Source organism: Mauremys mutica, chromosome 6 (genome assembly GCF_020497125.1).
Source record: "Mauremys mutica isolate MM-2020 ecotype Southern chromosome 6, ASM2049712v1, whole genome shotgun sequence".
In the NCBI taxonomy this organism is placed as follows: Eukaryota; Metazoa; Chordata; order Testudines; family Geoemydidae; genus Mauremys; species Mauremys mutica.
Window position 1 is genome coordinate 102,211,313 of NC_059077.1, and position 18,661 is coordinate 102,229,973.

Consider the following 18,661-nt stretch of genomic DNA (forward strand, 5'->3'; position numbering starts at 1 on the left):
GTCCTTGTGTGACACAATCATTGGATTGTTAGCACATAGAGGAAAGGTGTCTATAACAGATTATGTTTCATAGGTCAAGTTCTTAAAATCGCTTTTCTTTTTTTAGTTGGTAACAGCTTCCATCCTATGCTCATAAGAAGTTAATTAGAGTCCCAGTAATCTGTAGACACATTATCCTATTTCTCTCATTAAAATTGAAAACAAATCCCAGTTTAGGCCTGTGTGCTTATCTTCGTATTTCTTTGCCAAGCAGTATTAAACCTTCCTTCTCCAACTTCAAACATCCAATAAACTACAAGCACATCTCTTCTAAACCATTTCCTTTGATTTCACTTAAGAATTGGCTAAAAGTAAAGAATAATTGGTTCATATTACTATAGCAATTGGAAGTAAGGTGTGGTATGTAAGTGCAAGGTGTTAATTTGACCACTTGTGTCCTTTTGGTATCCATGGAAGTTTATGATTCTCTTGGACTTTCTCGAGATCTGTCCTTCCATACGTGACCACAGGTTTTCAATGCCTCCCTTTCACAGAAAGGAAGTCACTTTTAGTGCAACATGAAAGCATCTTTGACACTCTCTTTAAGCATCAGATATATAAAAATATAACTATGTAGAACGTAATACAGACTTTTTCCTCACATTTTTCATCCTCCTTATACAAAAGATATACTGTCTACTTAGTCATTTTCTGTTAAGGAATTGTGATACAAACTATCTGAAGGCTCTCTTGTTGCTTTTTTTAAATATCACAGTAAGCTAGTTTTAAAAATGACTAATTTTATAGATTTCTCTAATATCTTCAGTTTTGGCTTAAACAATAAAAATTGATGCTGAAATATAAGGTGCTAATAAAATAATATACAAAACTGTGTGGAGCAGTTAGGGTAACTATATGCACAACACCTGACCCAAACCCACAAAAGCAAGGGAATGAAAAGAAAGTCATCTAACAGGACAGGCCATAACATCTTCAAACACAGGCACACACCTTAACATTAACTACTGTATACCATAGACACCACAACCATAACTCCCTCCTTTTCAGCATTCCTTTCTCTGTATACTTATTTCCCAAACTACACTTTCCTATTGCTTTGGATGTGGTAGTGTTCTGTGAAGGGATAGTTTGGTTAAGGGGTTTGATGGAAGACTGGCATGCCTAGGAGGGCACAGTTAAGGTTATCAGTTTGAGTCACAATAGAGTTTTGTTTTTTGTGGGTTTGTGTTGGGTATGTTAGGTGTGTAGTAACCAAAAGGGCTTCACAGTTAAGATAATCGTATATTAATTTCCTAGTTTTTTAATGCTTAAGTTGGGGTTTGACACTGCACAAAGGTGGGGGGAGGGGTAGACCTGTAGGGTGGATGTAAGTGCAACTGCTGATGAAGATGACTTTATGTACTAGCAGCTGTTGCACAACTTATGTGTCAGCATCAGGAGCTGTAATAAAAACATTCTCTCATATAGAGCAGGTGCACATAAAAAAACCTTATGCATCAGCAACTACAGATCTCAAATACCTGGCAAAAATGATCTGAAATCCAATTTAAAAAAATTAAAAACTCCTTGTTTGCACCAAATCTACTTTTTCTAGATAAACAATCAGCTTTGAGCAGGGGGTTGGACTAGATGACCTCCTGAGGTCTCTTCCAACACTAATCTTCTATGATTCAACAGAAGGATGGCCTCCAAAGGAAAAATGTTCATTCAGAGCCAACATTCAATATATTTCTATTAAAAATATAAGAACAGAAACGAAACTGAAACTCTATAGAAAATTTAAAGGGCCTAAAAGGCCATGTGTAAAAAATCACACCAAAAGGCAACGTATTTTTAAAGACAATTAAGGTTATATGCCCCCTTTTAAGTTCATATTTAGAATTCAGCCCTAATTTAAGTCACTAGTACGGTACTTCCATAATTATATAATTTACACTTTTACTTCAGTACAGATTCCCACTCTCATGATGTATGAAAGGATACCACATCCCAGAGCCCTCTTGAAAGATTTTGGGCTTTTGGGGTGGTTTGGTGCAGCAAGTTGAAACCCCGTGCATTTTCTTGACTTCCCTGCTTGTCAGCCATTTTCTCGTTTGTTTTTCTTTCTTTGTCAGGAGGCTTTTTATTGTAATTTAAAACTTAACTTCTCCCCTAAATTAAATTTTAGAGAGAAAATGTTTATTGGTTCTATAGGGAATCATTCCTCATCCCAGTAACAGTGATTTGTTTTCTACTGTGCTAGCAGAGCCCTGGAAGAAAGCTGGATTTCAAACCTGCCCTTTATGTTGTGGGTAACATGTCTAACAGACCTCTATAGCTGATTTATTTGCTGCTTAGATGGAAAGCATTTGCCCAATAAATGTTGTTTAATCTGCAGTTTACTAAAATTTACTACTATTACCCATGACTTTTCCCATCATCCCTGGACAGAGTCAAGCTCTTGAAGCTTCTAGGACAGATTTAGAGCCCGCTTAGGCTCTTATTTGAAGTACCTTCCTTGGGATAAATACTTTAAATTAGGGCTGTCAAGTGATTAAAAAATTAATCGTGATTAATCGTGCTGCTAAACAATAATAGAATACCATTTATTTATATATTTTTGGATGTTTTCTACATTTTCAAATATATTGATTTCAATTACAACACAATGCAAAGTGTACAGTGCTCACTTTATATTTATTTTTTGATTAAAAATATTTGCACTGTAAAAAATAAGAAATAGTATTTTTCAATTCACCTAATAAAAGTACTGTAGTGCAATCTCTTTATCATGAACGTTGAATTTACAAATGTAGAATTATGTACAAAAAATAATTGCATTAAAAATAGAACAATGTAAAACTTTAAAGCCTACAAGTCCACTCAGTCTTACTTCTTGTTCAGTCAATTGTTCAGACAAACAAGTTTGGTTACAATTTGCAGGAGATAATGGTGCCCACTTCTTGTTTACAATATCATCTGAAAGTGAAAACAGGCATTCGCATGGCACTGATGTAGCCAGCGTCGCAAGATATTTATGTGCTAGGTGTGCTAAAGATTCCCTTCATGCTTCAGCCTCCATTCCAGAGGACACATGTCCATGCTGATAACGGGTTCTGCTTGATAACGATCCAAAGCAGAATGGACTGACGCATGTTCATTTTCATCATCTGAGTCAGATGCAACCAGCAGAAGGTTGATTTTCTTTTTTTGGTGGTTTGGCTTCTGTAGTTTCGGCATCGGAGTGTTTCTCTTTTAAGACTTTCAAAATCATGCTCCACACCTCATCCCAGATTTTGGATGGCACTTCAGATTCTTAAACCTTGGGTCAAGTGCTGTATTTTTTTTAGAAATCTCACATTGGTACCTTCTTTGCGTTTTGTCAAATCTGCTGTGAAAGTGTTCTTAAAAAGAACATGTGCTGACTCATTATCCGAGACTGCTATAACATGAAATATATGGCAGAATGTAATACAGAACAGGTGACATGCAATTCTACCTCAAGGAGTTCAGTCACAAATTTTATTAATGCATGATTTTTTTTTTAATGAGCATCATCAGCATGGGAGCATGTCCTCTGGAATGGTGGCTGAAGCATGAAGGGGTATACGAATGTTTAGCTTATCTGGCAGGTAAATACCTTGCAACACCAACTACAAAAGTGCCATGCGAACACCTGTTCTCACTTTCAGGTCACATTGTAAATAAGAAGCAGGCAGCAATATCTCCTGTAAATGTAAACAAACTTGTTTGTCTTAGCGATTGGCTAAACAAGAAGTAGGACTGACTGGATTTGTAGGCAATAAAGTTTTACATTGTTTTGGTTTTGAGTGCAGTTATGTAACAAAAAAAAAATCTACATTTGTAAGTTATACTTTCACGAAAAAGAGATTGCACTACAGTACCTGTATGAGGTGAATTGAAAAATACTATTTCTTTTATTTATCATTTTTACAATGCAAATATTTGTAATAAAAAATAATATAAACACTTTGTATTCTGTGTTGTAATAGAAATCAATAAATTTGAAAATGTAGAAAAACATCCAAAAATATTTAATACATTTCAATTGGCATTCTATTGTTTAACAGTGTGATTAATCACAATTTTCTTGAGTTAATTGTGTGAGTTAACTGCGATTAATTGACAGCCCTTAAACACTATAAAGTAGATATGACTGTTTGCAGTCTACATTAAAGTTTTCTTGTGGTCTAACATTGATTCTTAGTGTACATTCTTAACTTCAAATGATGTGTTGGGTTTGGGTGAAACCTTGTTGAGGCTGGTGGGCATAACAGCTGTGCTTCATTCAGAATAAATATAAGACACTTGGAATAAGATAGCTAAAACAATAAGAGCCACTACGCGAAACACAGGTCCACGTACACTACTCAGGAATCTGAGCTTTGTGGGAGGAGGCTTCACAGGATGCAAATGTAGGCAGATGGGTATTGTTTGTTGGAGAAGTGCATGTGTGAGAGGGAGAAACAGCAGAAAACCCAGAGAAGCTGACTGAGAAGGCAGCAAGAAGGCAGCAGTGACAGAAAAGCACTTGTAGCATGACCCTGCGAAAAACTCAGAGAGCGCTTTTGGGCAGTGTTGGCTGGAAGGGGACTTGGAACTGCGAGGAAAAACTGTCTCTAGTTGTCTAATTTCTACTGTGTTCAGGGATACAAGACTTGGTGTACATTCTTTGTAAATTAACAGGATTGCATTAAAAAAACCAAATCTGATTCCATTATCAGTTTCTCACTGTAACTGAAACAACGTGCCAGACCCCAAATATTGGCTAACAGTATTCTACTGAAACGTATTGTTGCATTCATTTATTCCCTCATTGGTGTCCACTTTCTTACGTGGGAGAAATGGTAGTGAAGATGTATGTCAGAAGAATTTTCTCTTACTTATTTTATTTCTTTACTCTTCAGAACTGTTGTAAAAATACTTTCTCACCAGTCACAAAACCAGACTATCAGACAAACTTAGATTCACTTGAATGCGACTTTAAAAATGATACCTGTTTTGTGCTGCTAATAATTTTTTTAGTTAACCACAGTTTTAACAGTAATAAAAATGGCTATCTTATGCATCCAGAGCAAACTTTTAAAATTCAGTTAATCTTATAGCACTAAGGGAATGTCTTATTGGCTCATTACCATGCAACTCTGGTGTTTTATGAGGCGTAAGGCTCTATGCCATAGGCCTCCAGCTAGTAAAGTCTAGTAGTAATAGAGCAGTGAAACATGTTCTGCCATTCCTTCATATAGTTCTATGAAAATCAGATATTAAAAAAATCAAAAAGGATTCTCTTAAATATATGTTGATAGTAGAAAATACAGCAGTGATGGAAGGAGAGAAGACAGTAGTACTAAAAATCAATAGATAACTGTTTAAAAAGTCACAAGAAACTACTTGATCTGTCTTTTAAGCTATTACTTATCCTGCTTTTATTTTTCCTCCTTTTTCTTCCCTCTTGTCCCCTCTCATGTCCAGCAGTTTTTTACAGGCTCCTTGGATTTCTGTTGTTGGTCCATGTGAGCAACTTCTAGAGAGCCTGTAGATTAGGGATTTAAAGGCAACTTTCTTCCCTGTGTACAGGCAAGTTTCATCTTATGTGGGGGTTCCGTTCCGCGGTTAGCGCGTAAAATTAAAACCGCGTATAGTCAAAATTACATTGAGTTGAATGGCGGGCGGAATCGCCCGCACTACAGAAACAGTATTTAAATTGTTGTTCGTTTTTTTGTTTTTATTTTTTGCCGACCGTGTAAAGCTGAAATCGCGCATGTTAAATGCGCATAAGATGCGACAGACCTGTACTCATACCTACTTATTCCTTCCCTGCAATAGTGCTTTCTTGGCTCATGTATACTCTCTCCCTTCCTCTTCAGTCAGGATCTTAAAAAGGTAGAATCAAAAGCTGTTGATAAAAATGTGAAAGCATAAAGTATTTCTTAGCTAGGAAAGCAATATTGAAAGTGGAGTATTAGGTGGGAAGGAGGCAGCAAGCACAGCAACTGGGTACAGTTAGTGCTTTCTCCTTCAAAGGTAACATCCAACTGATTGCTTGTAGTGCTTCCCCACCCACACACCGTGCAATGGAAACTCACAATTTTCTAATGTTTTCTGTAGTGCAAATAAAGGCTTATCCTACCCTTCACTAACCTGTAAATCTAAACTCTGCAGTAAAATGTTACAAGTGTAGTCACTGAACACTAACAGCAGAAGAACAATAAAGAGTCCATAAAGAGCAGATTTTCTCCGCATATATCAATTTTTTGATAGATTTGCAAAATAAGTGGATGAAGGAACAGTTGATTGTAAAGCATTTGATAGTGTTTCACTAAATAATTTCAAACACTAGAAGGAACAAAGAACTAATACAAATATACCTATACAGAATAGAAATTTGGCCAGAAAAAAACCAAAACTGGAGGACTAGACAGGGGCAAATATAGTGCCAATCTATAAAAAGGGGAAATAAGGACAACCCAGGGAATTATAGACCAGTCAGCTTAACTTCAGTACCTGGAAAGATGATAGAGCAAATAACTGAGGAATCAATTTGCAAACACCAGGAAGATAATAAAGTGATAAGTAACAGTCAACATGATTTGACACGATTTGGTCTTGACAAAACCAGCCTAATAGTTTTCTTTGACAGGATCACAAACGTGGGTAGTAAGGAAGCAGTAGATGTGGTATATCTTGACTTTAGTAAGGCTTTTGATATTGTCTCATGTGACCTTCTCATAAACAAGTTAGGGAAATACAGCCTAGATGGAGCTACTATAAGGTGGGTGCATAACTGGTTGGAAAACTATTCCCAGAGAGTAGTTATCAGTGGTTCACAGTCAAGTTGGAAGGGCATATCAAGTGGGGTCCCGTAGGGATAAGTTCTGGGTCCGGTTCTGTTCAATATCTTTATCAATGATTTAGATAATGACATAAAGAATACATTAATAAAGTTTGTGGATGATACCAAGCTGGGAGGAGTTGTAAATGCTTTGGAGGATAGGATTAAAATTGAAAATGATCTGGACAAACTGGACAAATGGTCTGAAGTAAATAGGATGAAATTCAATAAGAACAAATATAAAGTACTCCATTTAGGAATGAACAATCAATTGCACACGTACAAAATGGGAAATGACTGGCTAGGAAGGAGTACTATGGAAAGGGATCTGGGTGTTGTAGTGGATCACAAGCTAAATATGAGTCAACAATGTAACACTGTTGCAAAAAAAGCAAACATCATTCTGGGATGTATTAGGAGTGTTGTAAGCAAGACGCAAGAAGTAATTCTTCTGCTCTACTCTGCGTTGATAAGGCCCCTGCTGGAGCATTGTGTCCAGTTCTGGGCGCTACACTTCAGAAACAATGTTGACAAACTGGAGAACAGGTTAGACAAACACCTGTCTTGAATGCAGGAGACTAGACTAGATGACCTACTGAGGTCCTTTGCAGTCTTACATTTCTATGATTGCTTGATTTAAAGGACTGGGGGAGAGGAGGAGGAAGCAACCGTGGGAAACAACAGAGAAAAGATTGATGGGGAGAGTACAAGTTTTAAATGGCCTCTTCACTAGTTAACGAATCCAGTTGTCGTGTAGGCCACTTTTAGCTCCAATTTTCTATTAAGTATTTCCAGTGAAGCTTTTATATTTATTATCTTAAATATATTATTTATCCCAAGTATAGTTTTTATAATAGGAAGTGTGAGCCTAAGGTAACCGCTGGACCATAAACTTCAGCTAAAAGGGCAGCTCTGCTTGTGGGGTGTGATTAAAAATGGGAGGTCTCACTAGTTCAACTCCATATTCTAATGGCAATAAACCATGGTAGGGTGGTTATTTCTATAGTGGTAGAATAAAATCAATCTGATTTTGTAGCTGTGTGGCTTTTTGTCACCACTTTGTTAAAAAACAACACACACGCACCCTTTGTATTTATTGAAAAGTCATTCTTGGCTTATTATTTTGCAGGAAAACTTTGAAGATGCCTTTGAAAGTATCCCAGTGTAAGTACAATTTTACCATTTATATTTATTTTCCATTTTTAAATATAGAGTCATACAGAGTGCTAAATTATTGTTGCCTAATATGCGCCACACATTTCTGTGTGTTGGTAAAATCAGCTATTTCACTTGTACACATGCACAGTGATCATTTATATTTCCAAAACCAATGAAGCTCTTTAAGGATGAGAAACACCACGGCTGATGCTGCCTATGTGTGAATATAAAGCATTTGGTGTTTCATATTTGTTGGCAAAGTAGTTCAGTGCCATACTGACAGCTCTGGGGAATCTCATGAAGAGGTGCAGTATGAACAGTAGCAAAGTTACTATTAAATAGCCTTTTGATGGAAATTACCTTCTTCAGGCCCTATCGTTCTTTATCATATTTGGCCAAGCAAAAGACCTTGAGCAGGGATTGTTCCACCCATGCCTGGCTGTGTGCAGACTTTCCCTCCCCACGCATTGATGGAAGTGGGGTTACATGCAATAGTGGCACAAGATTCCACATAAAGAGAAGTGATCAATTCCCCTCCAACTGCATGAGAACTACATAAAAGTTAATATTTCTTCTTGCTGTATAGTGTTGCAATAACATGTTTGATAATCTCTGTTACTATGCAGCTGCACTCTCAACAGAATCTGGCATAGCCATCCCTGAGAGGAGTATAAGTGGAACTTCCAGTGGTAAAGAGCTGGAGTTATGGCTTCTATACCACCCTCCAGACCTACTAGTAATGTAGAGGGTGAAGCTGGAGGGTGGAAGAAGCATGGCCTAGGCCAGTCTTAAGGCTGCTCTGTATTATACTGGGAGAACAGCCCATCACAGAAAGGGATGAGGACTGGGGCAGTGCAGAGGCCACCTTTACACTGGAGAAGAGGCTAAAGAGGGCAAAGCTCTTACATTCTGATACCAGTCATGGAAGTCTGTATCCATGGTCTCAGAAGGATCAGACCTGAACTGGGCAGGTGCCTTAATCCTAAAGCCAATTTTGTTAGGCAATGCACAAATCTGAGAGCTCACAGGATGAGCCTCTGATCCCATCCTTCATGGGTCTGAGCTCTCTGAGAACAGCATAATGCCTTCTAAGGAAAAGATGAGGAGGAGTGATAGATAAGGCTGCACTACTCTGAACCAAGGAGGAAGAGCTACTATTACTAAGCTTAGGAGAATGCAGTTTGAGTAACTGTTGTACTGAGCTCACTGACTGGTCCCACCATTGTCTTCTAAGGGTAGGTCCATACTTACCCGCCGGGTCGATGCGGAGAGTTCGACTTCTTGGAGTTCGAACTATCGCGTCTAATCTAGACGCGATAGTTCGAACTCCGAACGCGTTCCCGTCGACTCCGGAACTCCACCACCGCGAACGGCGGTGGCAGAGTCAACGGGGGAGCCGTGGAGTTTGATCCCGCGGCGTCTGGATAGGTAGGAAATTCGAACTAAGGTAGTTCGACTTCAGCTATGCTATTCGCGTAGCTGAAGTCGCGTACCTTAGTTCGACACTCTCCCCCACCCCGTAGTGTAGACCAAGCCTATGTGAACAGACATGCATAGAATTAAGCAATCATCTTGCTGTCATTCCTCAGACTTGGTTTCCCATTTAACTACAGTTCACATCTAGATCCAGGGCCTCTTGTGTTTGCTGGCATTCAAGCAGGACTGAAGGATGCTCAGACTGCAGCTTCCTCAACATCAAAGACACAGTGAGAGGATCCAGGCTCATGATTCAAGTTCATAAATCCATTAACAGGCCTAATATGTGAGACGTCAGCTCTTCAGTTTAGAGAACTTCTACACCAGAGAAGTTACGGATCCCACAGGAGACAGTGTTTAAAAACTGCTGGTGTAGATGTGGAACTAGAGTTAGATACCCCATAAGAAAATGCTGCAAAAGTAGGAGTTTCAGGTGGCAATCCGGTCACATGATTTATAGCATGTAATCTTGGATTTTTTTCCTTCAGGTTAATTTTACCAGCCAGATGAATGGCATATGACACAGACACATCCTAAGCATTAATTGAATTACGGACTAAGGTTCAGATCCTCAAAGGTATTTAGGCAACTAACTCTCATTGAGTTGAGTTAGTTGCCTAAATACCACTGGGTCTAGCATGCTAATCTTGAAGGCCTGTATTACAGAACCAGCTGTTGGCACAAATGAGTATCAGGATGTTTCATTATCACAGGGCTGTGGAAGCTATCTGTTTTTCACCAGTGACACCATTACTGCTATCTTGCTATCATCACTAGACTATTTCAGACAGTTCCAACTGGTAGGTGAATTTTGTATAGGCCTTAATTATCTTCATGTCAACCATACATGAGAGAGCCCATAAGCTCTACAATGTGTTGGAGGTGAGGCAGAAAGGGAATGTGATCCATTGATGAGTGTCTGCTAGGCCCTAAAAATTATTAGTGATGTACTCTGTCCTTTTCCTGCTAGGATTCAGAGCCAATTGATTATATTGAGAGCTGTGGCGGGGGTCTGAGTATTTGAATAGCTACCCTTTTCTGGGTTCTTTATCGGCATTGACCATGGCTGATAAAGATTAAAAGATGGAAGCTATTTTGTTCAGTTTATGTGCAATAGAGCAATAAAAATAAATGGGGATCATCTGAGCTGAAGGCATACTCATTGGCAACTTGCTCTCTGCTTAGACAACTACAAGGCAATTGTGGGTAGATATAAGTTATATGCCTGGGACAGTCTCTTTCATTTGTTCAGCCATCTTCTGGAGAATTTGAGAGAGGAGGTGAGCCTGGATCCATGCAGCAAGAAGATGTCTAAGGCATGGTAGAGAGGGTCAAGGGCTTCTACAATCCATCTTCCAGGATGAGAAGTCCTTCAGACACTCTGGCTGCATTTATCTGTCTAGAACCAGTTGTACTTAAAAGCCCCACTGACAAAAGAAGTCTTTGCTTAAGTCTTCAGTCTCAGCTTCCCTAGTACTATCTTTGATTTCAGCTTTCAAACAGCAAATTTGATGGGGCACCAGCGGGGACCCTTCTCTTAATCTAATGGCATGCTGCTGTTCTTTTCCTTCACCTCGTAGGGACTGTCATTCTTTCCCTTTGCCCCATAGGGATTGTCATTCTTGAGACTCTTTATATACAAGGTACAAGGAATTTGGAACTGTGGTTTGCCTGAAATAGAAGAGTGGTTAAGCAGTTCAGTTTCATGCTGCTGCCAGTCCTCTCTCTCTTCTCATCCCATTTTAAGGGACCCTCTTATGAAAAACTGATTTTTATTGTTGATATTTCCAGTGGCTAAAAAGAGATGATTTTCATGCCAATTTGCATATGAATTTTATGAAAGTTTTAAGCTCCATATGGTGACTTCCTCAATCTATAGGACTGGGTCAAAAGTCTTGACCTGGAATGCAAAGAACTGCAACATGATCAAGTAGTGCACAAGAAATACTTGTAATTCTGGGTCATTAAGGAATCATTTGGAAGCCATACATGCATATCAGTTTCCATATAGAACATAGGTGTTTAGTTTTTGAATATACTAACTGTAAAAGATTCTTTTCAATGAATGACATGTCTACCCACATATACTAGAGCCTCTCCCTTCCTAACAACTAAACCTAATATTAAGATTAGTAGGGGCACCCTTTGAGCTATTGTGCGTGTGTCTCTGAGAAATGTTTCCTATGTATCTAGTTCCTCAACTGTCACTGGTGGGCATAACATGCAGAAAGGGCTTATCTACATGAGGAATTTGCACTGGTATAACTTAAAATATAATTTTTTAAACTGATCTAGTTAAACTGGTGGAAAAAGCTGTGTGGACACTCTTATTTCAGAATAAGAATGTCTTATTTTGGTTTAGTTTAAGTAAGTTACAAGGAACAGGTTTAACTAAACTTCTATAAGACTCATACCAAAATAAGTGTCTACACAGTCTTTTGCACCCAGTTTTAGTCAGTTTAACTAGATCAGTTTAAAAGCTGATTAAAGTTATACTGGTGCAACTTTCTCATGTGTACAAGCCTCAAGAGAGTGAGTGAGTGAGATCCAGATCTGGTGGTTTATCCTGCATATACAGTGTTCTGTTAGGGTAAACTGCCTTGGTGTCCACACCACTAGTTTCTATCAGGAGGGTTTCCAACAAAACTAGTTCCTCTTTATCTGGCATTATTCACTAAACGTCAGAGCTTACTAGGAGAAACCAGGTTGCATATGTTAGATGCTAAATGGGTGATGAGTTATCTAAGAGGGTAAAATCCTTCCCTAAATCTCCAGGGCTCGCTGTGGTGTTTGAGGACAAGTCCAAGGGGAAGCCAATCTCTGTTCAGATTGGCTAAATGGATTAGATAGATTCTGTATCCAGATTCTTGTATAAGGATCTTTTATAGATGTTCAGTACCACAGGGGTGAAAGGTTTATTCAGTCAGACATAAAGCTGTGTTTATGGCATGCCTGAAACGTCTCCTTCATAGGCATTTTAAAGGGCTGTCATTATAGAACTCTCTAGATATATTTTAAAACCAGAAGGGACCATTATGATGATTATAGTCTGACCTCCTGCGTAACTCAAGTCTTAGAATTTCTCTAAGTGACTCCTGCATCAAGCTCATTTCTTGATACTTTGAGTGGAAAGACTGACACATTTCCTTATATAGCCATGAGGACCCAAATGTTCAAATTTGAAAGGGGGAAAAGGGGCATGTATGCGATCCTAACCATCACAACTTCACTTGTGGTAAACACAACTATCAAGAGTCAGCATGTTCCAAGAGTGTAACGGCAAAGATTACCAGTTACTCACTTGTGACAGGAGTTTAATCTTCCTTTTTCTTTGAAAATGTAAGCCTCTGACCATTACTAAGTTCAGCATGAGCTCAGGACATTACAGACTACTTCTTCCCAACTCTTTGCCCCACTGAAGAAGACAACTCCCTGCTTGTGACTCCATTCAGTTAAGAGTCTCTGCCCCTTAGGGTGCAGTTTTCAAATGTCTTTTTTTTCCACAGTACGTTTAGTCATAGACAATTTAAGATCTTTGCACTTAACTTCTTATATTCCAAAAACATAATGGGTGCTTTACAAACATAATATTGTCCTCTATCCCAAAGAAATTTCAATGTAAATAGACATAATTCAGACAAAGGACTGAAATAAAAGGATGCAACACATTTAACTTATGTCTATATTACTGATTCTTGACCGAAAGCTTAACTTTTCTTATAACTTTATGAAAACCTAGTCTATCTTCTATGTTTTAATTATCTAGTAAAATTAACCTTTAACATCTGCAGTTTTGACCCTCATTCGTATGCTTTGCCATCTTCTTAGCTTTTCTTTGAGCAGAACAGTTCTTGAATCATTCACAAACTTTTTTTCCCCCTTTCTCTAGGGCAGTTAGAGATCCATGCCTTTTACTCCCAGATTCAAATGAATTTTCTCTGGAAGCTTGGAAGCTCTTGTTTTTTTAATTATTATGAAAATTAGGTAAAACTAAAAATTGTGGAAAAGTCAAATCTCATGATCCCACCCAAATTTATGCCAAAGCCTGATATAGACTAGTACATATAGCTGGTCTTGCTCCCCCCACCTCATCCCTGAGTCCTTTGCCTTTAGAGCTTGTACAGAATTCTCTTTAATTATAGTAATATTAACTGTCTCTTATCCTATGTACCATTCCCTCACTTTCACTTAAATGTGTGGCCATAAAAATACCCTGTAGATTACCTTTAGATTGTCTTTGGAAGGAAGTACGGTAGCATGCATATGTAGAATCCAACCTCTTAGAAATAAACCATGCCCATAGAGAAAGTTCCCTACTCATTAGTTTTCTACAGCAATTTGTGATATGAAACACTGGATTGTGGCATAGTTGAATGTCAAAAATGTAGGGTGGTTTAGTTCTTAAATACATTATCAGAAGCAATGATCAGAAAGGAAAAAGTGGGAAAGGAGGACTTAACTTGATATGAATTTTAGTAAAGGATTTTGAAAAGAATTCTTAAATTTGTCAGTGGCTCTTAATTTTAGAGGTGCCAGTAGGGAGGCACATAATTTACTGGTATCAGTTATTGTCCCTATTTTGCCTCTCCTTTCCCCACCCAAAGCTGGATATTACTAATCCATGATCCTACCAAAGCTGCTCTACATGGTATTACTGGGGTAATAGATTAAAGGCCAGAAGTGTTTAAAGAAGTTAGAAGGTTATCCTTGTAATCTCAGAAGTGTGGTTAATGTTTCAGTTATACCTGCACGTGTGTTTATCTGTCAGTGGATAAAGCACTGGTAAGCAGCTGCGGGTGAGGGTGGGGAAGACCCTAAATACAGGTTTTGTCTAAGACACTTAGGAAATTCCATGCCTGCTGGGAGGAGGAATCCTCAAACTTTCCCAGGCGGTGCTGCAAAAGTAGATATTCAAGCATACCTGTAAGCAGTTTAAGCTTTTTCTTATGTTTGGTACCTGGATTGTTCAGAGTCAAGTAGAAGATCAGTCATTAAAAAGACATTTTAAAACATTACAAGTCCATGAAAGACAAGTTCATGACTTCAGGAAGTGATATCTAACTAAATAGGCACATTAGAAAATGACAGCTGGCTTGGCCTTTTGTCCAATTCAGAGAAACCATATGAATCGTAAAAGAGGAACCAAGTTAATACAATTCGAAAAATAAGCAATGTAAGCTGGCCTTATTTATGTCTGAAGTTATACCATTTGAGCTTTCTGCATTTAAAAAAAAAGAAAGAAAAATTGCACAAAAGATATGTTGTTGCTTCATCTACTAAGAAAACTTTTTTGGGGCTGTTGATTAATCGCAATTAACGCACACAATTAACTCAAAAAAATTAATGGTGACAATTGCATTTTTAATTGCACTGTTAAACAATAGAATATCAATTGAAATGTATTAAATATTTTGGATGTTTTTCTACATTTTCATATATATTGTATTCTGTGTTGTAATTGAAATCAAAGTGTATACTATTTTTTTATTCTAAATATTTGCACTGTAAAAATTATAAGCAAAAGAAATATTTTTCAATTCACCTTATACCAGTACCATAGTGCAATCTCTTTGTCGTGAAAGTGCAACTTACAAATGTAATTTTTTTTTTGTTACATAACTGCTCTCAAAAACAAAACAATGTAAAACTTCAGAGCCTACAAGGCCACTCAGTCCTACTTCTTGTTTGGCCAATAGCTAAGACAAACAAGTTTGTTTACGTTTATAGGAGATAATGCTGCCCTCTTCTTATTTACAATGTCACCAGAAAGCGAGAACAGGCATTTGCATGGCACTTTTGTAGCTGGCACTGCAAGGTATTTACATGCTAGATACGCTAAACATGCACATGCCCTTTAATGCTTCGGCCATCATTCCAGAGGACATACTTTCATGTTCGTTTTAAAAAAAAATGCATTCATTAAATTTGACTGAACTCCTTGGGGAGAATTGTATATCCCCTGCTCTGTTTTTACCCGCATTCTCTCCCATATTTCATGTTATAGCAATCTTGGATGATGACTCAGCACATGTTCATTTTAAGAATACTTTCACTGCAGATTTGACAAAACACAAAGAAGGTACCGATGTTAGATTTCTAAAGAACTTGACCCAGAACTTGATCTGAAGTGATATTGTCTGGCCACCTCCGCCATGTTTGCTTCGTGACATTGCAACACAAAGATCAGCTGAGTAAAACTATCAGGGTTTAGTTCAGCGGTCTCTGCTGCTCTGATTGTTTGATAGCTTTTGGATTTCTGTCTGAATGGTTTACCTAGCTGTAGATGACATTAAGTATAAATATATAAACTTTAGGCTATTTATATAACGTTGCTATTTTTGAAAGTCTGCTTAGTTTTACCCAGGTGAGCCAAAGTTCAAAATGTGGTGATTCACACCATGGAATATTATATCTAGCTTGTCTTTGGAAAAAGCTCAGTTAGCCAGAATCAAATTGTGAAGATTGGAGAGGCATGAGGTGTGGAGCATACTCTCAGAAGTCTTGAAAGAGCAAAACTCTGATGCGGAAACTACAGAACCCAAACCACCAAAAAAGATTGTTTTGGATTGTTATTGAGCAGAATCTGTCATCAGCATGGATGTTTGTCCCCTGGAATGGTAGTTGAAGAATGGAGGAACGTATGACTCTTTAGCGCATCTGGCATGTAAATATCTTGCGACGTCAGCTACAACAGTGCCATGAGAATGCCTGTTCTCACTTTCAGGTGAAATTGTAAACAAGAAGCAGGCAGCATTATCTCCTGCAAATGTAATCAAACTTGTTTGTCTGAGCGATTGGCTGAACAAGAAGTAGGAATGAATGGACTTGCAGGCTCTAAAATTTTTCATTCTTATATTTGAATGCAGTTTTTTTTGTTTTTTTTACATAATTCTACATTTGTAAGTTCAGCTTTCATGATAAAGAGATTGCACTAGAGTACTTGTATTAGCTGAATTGAAAAATACTATTTCTTTTGTTTTTTACAATTCAAATACAAATCAAAAATAAATATAAAGTGAGCACTGTACACGTTGTATTCTGTGTTGTAATTGAAATCAATAGATTTGAAAATGTAGAAAACATCCAAAAATATTTAAATGGTATTCTATTATTGATTAACAGTGTGATTAATCGCGCTTAATATTTTTAATCGCTTGACAGCCCTAAAATTTTCCTATATCTTGGCTATAAACTTGCCCCTAAAATAGGTACCTATTTAAAAATAGAGTGTGTGTGTGTGTGTGTGTGTGTGTGTGTGTGGCGCTTGTGTAAAAATAACGGTGAAATGTGCAGAAACACAAAGAACAAAGTTTTATAATCCCAGACTTCACAATCTAAACTTTGATAAAACCTATGTTTATACTTCCCCTAAGTTACTCCTCTTGAACTCATTCCTCCCCATCTGCTCTGGAGTACCACAGAGGAGAAAGAGCTGATGGATGTTTTAGCTAGGCCTGTCTCTTCTCCCTGGGCAGAGACTGGAGTTTTAATTATGAAAAGGGCAAACCAATGCAGAGTTAAACTTCTAGAATCTGGAGACATGCTGAAAGAGGATGTCACACCTCAGTAAAGTGAATTTTCCTTATCTCATTATGGTGTTATCTCTAAAATCTAAAAATAGCCAGTATTAACATTTAAATTGTCAACTATTTCACTGTTGATCTTAGGGGGGAAAAATCTATCTATTTGTGTAGCATTAAAGATGCCTCAGAACAGGAAGATTAGGATTAATTCTTCCTTGTCCTGATGACATTCCTTTCTTTTCGGAGGGAAATCATTTTTCCTCATAGTTAATAAAGTACAATTTCCAGTAAAATCAAAGTTCCGATAATTAATTATTTTGCAGGAAATCCTCAGCATTTCATGGGAGTGGTTTCAGAATGGAGTAATTTTTAGTAACTGGGGAAGAGATGGGAAATGAGTCAAGGGTAGGTGGTCCAGATATGTTTGCAGAGTGTATGAATAAGGCCTTTGTAAGAAGGTTCTGGAGGCATACCTTCCTTACTAGTATTTTTTAAACACCTGCCAATTGCTGCAATATGGAGGGATCTAAAGGTTCATAAAAAGCTCTTCAGGAATATCTTTATGAACCAAGTTCTGTCCCCTATTTCTCCCAAAATAGACTCATGCTTGGTCTGTGCTAGGAATTTATGTCCATATAAATGTCACTCCACATCCCTGAGCGATGTAGTTTATAGCGGTCTAACTCCAGGTGTAGACAGTGCTATGTCAACGGGAGGGCTTCTCCTGTTGACATAGCTACAGCCTCTCACGGAAGAAGCCCTTCTATCAGCATAGATATTGTCTTCACTGGAGCACTACAGCAGTGCAGCTGCATCATTGTAAGTGTAGATAAGCCCTTAGTTTCTTCCCTTACCCAAAACATTAGATCACTCCTTCCCAAATCATTCTCGTCTCTTGTTTCCCCCAGCTGCTTTTGCCAGACTTCCACTCTTGGTTTTACCCAGCAATTCCATCTTGCATTTCTGGCTTCCCGCCACCATGATTCCATGTAAGGCCGGCTCCAGGCACCAGCATTCCAAGCTGGTGCTTGAGTCGGCATTCTGCAAGGGGCGTCAGTCTCTGTTGTTTTGCCCCCAAGCAGTGTGCCAAATTGAGAGTGGAGAGAGTAGTTAGATTGCTTGGTAGCTGATCCAGAAAGAGAGACGACCTCCAGGCTTCTTTCACAGAGCTAAAAGTGGTTGCAGCCAGGAACCTGAAACAGCTTGTTAGCTTGGTGAGCCTCCAGGTGGATGGAAAAACTGGGCGTAGGGAGACTGACTGGCTGACCATTTGTTTGAAGAAAGGCCCTGAAGGAAAGGGCAAGGTCCTGCTGAAGGCTTGCCAGACAATCCTTATTTTTTTTTCTTGTGTTTTGGGACTTTGATACCCTAGAAGGAATGAACTGTAGAGTGTCTTAGCCAGAGAGCTAAGGCTCTCCAGCACCAGATTTAGCTGAAGGTAGTGGTTGACTATCAGAAACCCCAGGATAGACTGAGTAGTGCCATGTTGGGCTGCAAGGGGACACCCCAGAGGCCAACCCTTCCACAATAGTGTATTGTCTAAAGTCAGCAGCGCACTTCTTTTTTTACTGCCATTGTCCTTGAAGACAGTTGCTGAGAATTATGTTAATCTGTTAGATTTGTTTTTGCTTTCACTGCTAGAATCATATTACTGCATGAGGGAGAGCTCTGT

At 38.3% G+C, this 18,661-nt stretch overlaps 1 protein-coding gene across 2 annotated transcripts in view; it reads left to right on the top strand.

Annotated features, from left to right (window-relative positions):
- The window catches only part of TTC39B (tetratricopeptide repeat domain 39B), a 109,206-nt gene that overhangs the window by 24,689 nt on the left and 65,856 nt on the right, over positions 1 to 18,661 (top strand). For both annotated transcript variants that reach the window (XM_045022459.1, XM_045022460.1), the window contains exon 2: positions 7,962 to 7,996. In XM_045022459.1, coding sequence (XP_044878394.1) covers positions 7,962 to 7,996 — 35 coding nt within the window. The remainder of the gene's footprint in view (positions 1 to 7,961; positions 7,997 to 18,661) is intronic.